Source organism: Agrilus planipennis, unplaced genomic scaffold (genome assembly GCF_000699045.2).
Source record: "Agrilus planipennis isolate EAB-ADULT unplaced genomic scaffold, Apla_2.0 scaffold444, whole genome shotgun sequence".
In the NCBI taxonomy this organism is placed as follows: domain Eukaryota; kingdom Metazoa; phylum Arthropoda; class Insecta; order Coleoptera; family Buprestidae; genus Agrilus; species Agrilus planipennis.
Window position 1 is genome coordinate 1 of NW_020439136.1, and position 2,081 is coordinate 2,081.

A 2,081-nucleotide genomic window follows, 5' to 3' on the forward strand; every position below is an offset into this window, starting at 1 on the left:
CAGCGCGTCGCAGGCAGCCCGACAGAACACAGACCAACTTTTACCTGCTGTCTTAACAGTGCGTTTTAGAAAATACTACAAATGGCGCAGTTAACGCCATCTGTAGCACGATGCTACATTTTAGGATTAAGTATGCTCCAACAAGGTCCACTTGTGGATATCTATTATTTTATTCGATTAAGCCAACGTGCCACCTATCACGTTGAGGTTGGCTACGCTGGGATTCGTTTTCAGCAAGTAGATATCCACACAAGTGGACCTTGTTGGAGCATACGTAATCTTAAAATGTAGTATTTTCTAAAGACTTGTTTATTAAAAAAAAAGAGATCGAGTAGATATTACAAAACCAAACTTAGAACTAACTTAGCAATTACTAACTGTCCCTTATATCTACTATGGTCATTAACTACTAAAGACGTAAAACTAAAAGGAAGTGATATTGTTGAAATATAACAGTACATACAAACAAGGGCGGTACGGATTTTAGTAAAAATGTAGTGTAATAAGAGAACAAATTCTTCAAAATTTGATAGACCTATTTAAACGTAAATTCATTGTTTGGATTCTAAAACAATTTATTGTAACGAGTATGAACGGTGCATAAAATGTTTACTCTTTGCAAAGATTTGGAGATTTTAAAAGGATGGAATTTTTATATATTCAGTAGTTAATATAAAAATCTTTTATTATTATTATCTATCGGCCAAAAGTGTGACATATTATTTTATATCAATTGATTTGCAGGATTATTTATTGATATTTTTACATTTTATGTAAAATGTATAAAATATAATCTGATGGTAAATTAGTAGACGTGTATGTAGGTAGATTATCTAGCAAATTAACACCCTTTAGGGTCTTTGAATAAGAGGATTCAAATGCTGTCGCTGACGAGAAAATTTATTAGGGCCTACTTCTTCGTAACATGTTAAGTCTATCGTGCATTTAATAAAACACAATTAATGGTAAGCAACATACTCATCATTTAAATGCGTACATTATGTCTAAACATTCTCCCTTGTATACAACAAACAAATGATAAATGATGCAACGTCCCCCAAACTCTGCTCCATTTAAGTAACATCACCAAATTCAGTTGAAAATTCACACTATACCTCATCACAGAAACAATTGCTTCCGCTGAACACGATCCTCATGTTTGTTTAGCTCCCGGCGAGTCATTTCCTCGCGTGTTACACACACTTGGCAGATCCCATTCAGTAAGCATTTTCATAATGAAAGTCGAACTGCTGGAGTAAGCAAAGAGATAGAAAGACATTCTTCTTCCGTATGCGTGCGTGAATTGAAGAGCTACACGATGCTACCGGATGCTTTGGACAATAGCATACGCAGTCCGAACAATAACAATGGGCTTGCTCGCACCAGAGGAAGCCTCTGCCTCAGTCCTTCGGCTGCGGCGCTAGCCGTTGACAACAATAAAAGGAGGAGCTGGTGCGGCGTATCCGCAACGCACCATTTTCATCACCATCCGGCGCCGAAAAGATATGGAGAACTAGGACAAGCCATAAAACAACGGTAAATAACGTTTAATAGATACTTAAGCAATATTAGGTTTGGCATACTCCAAACTTTATACTTTTGCTAGTTTTTGGATTTGTTAAAGGAACTTAATCAAGTTGACACAAGTTGATTAAAACGAGGTAGCTTGCATTTTTTTTCACTGTAGTAGTTTATAAATGATAAAGTTTTTGTAAAATCAAAGCAATATTGGGGTTAATAGTGCATTATTTATATTGACGTTTCGCCCAGCTTATTGGTCTTTTTTAAGGCTAGGTTTTTTTAGTTAAAAATATAATGCTGAAAAAGTCCAACCGTCTGGACGAAACGTCGGCTGTGGTTTTTAAATAAATAAAGCGCTTAACCCCAAGATTGCTTTGATTTTAAAAAAAGTGAATATAAAGTAGGGAAACAATGTCCCTTCCAATGTCTTGGATGCGCGCTAGCAAAATCGTAGGTAGGGAGAAAAAAGCTCATTATACTCTCAACTCTTGCTCATTAAGCATATTTTTTCATACAGTACCTGCCAAAAGTTGTGTTCAATCATGAATAGTAGTGCGAGT

At 35.9% G+C, this 2,081-nt stretch overlaps 1 protein-coding gene across 1 annotated transcript in view; it reads left to right on the plus strand.

Annotated features, from left to right (window-relative positions):
- Window positions 1-779: 779 nt before the first annotated feature.
- LOC108743121 (protein sprint) overlaps window positions 780-2,081 on the plus strand; it is a 50,553-nt gene continuing 49,251 nt past the window's right edge. Inside the window, exon 1 of the mRNA XM_025977805.1 lies at window positions 780-1,536. Within this exon, the coding sequence (XP_025833590.1) occupies window positions 1,319-1,536 (218 nt within the window). The 5' untranslated portion in view covers window positions 780-1,318. The remainder of the gene's footprint in view (window positions 1,537-2,081) is intronic.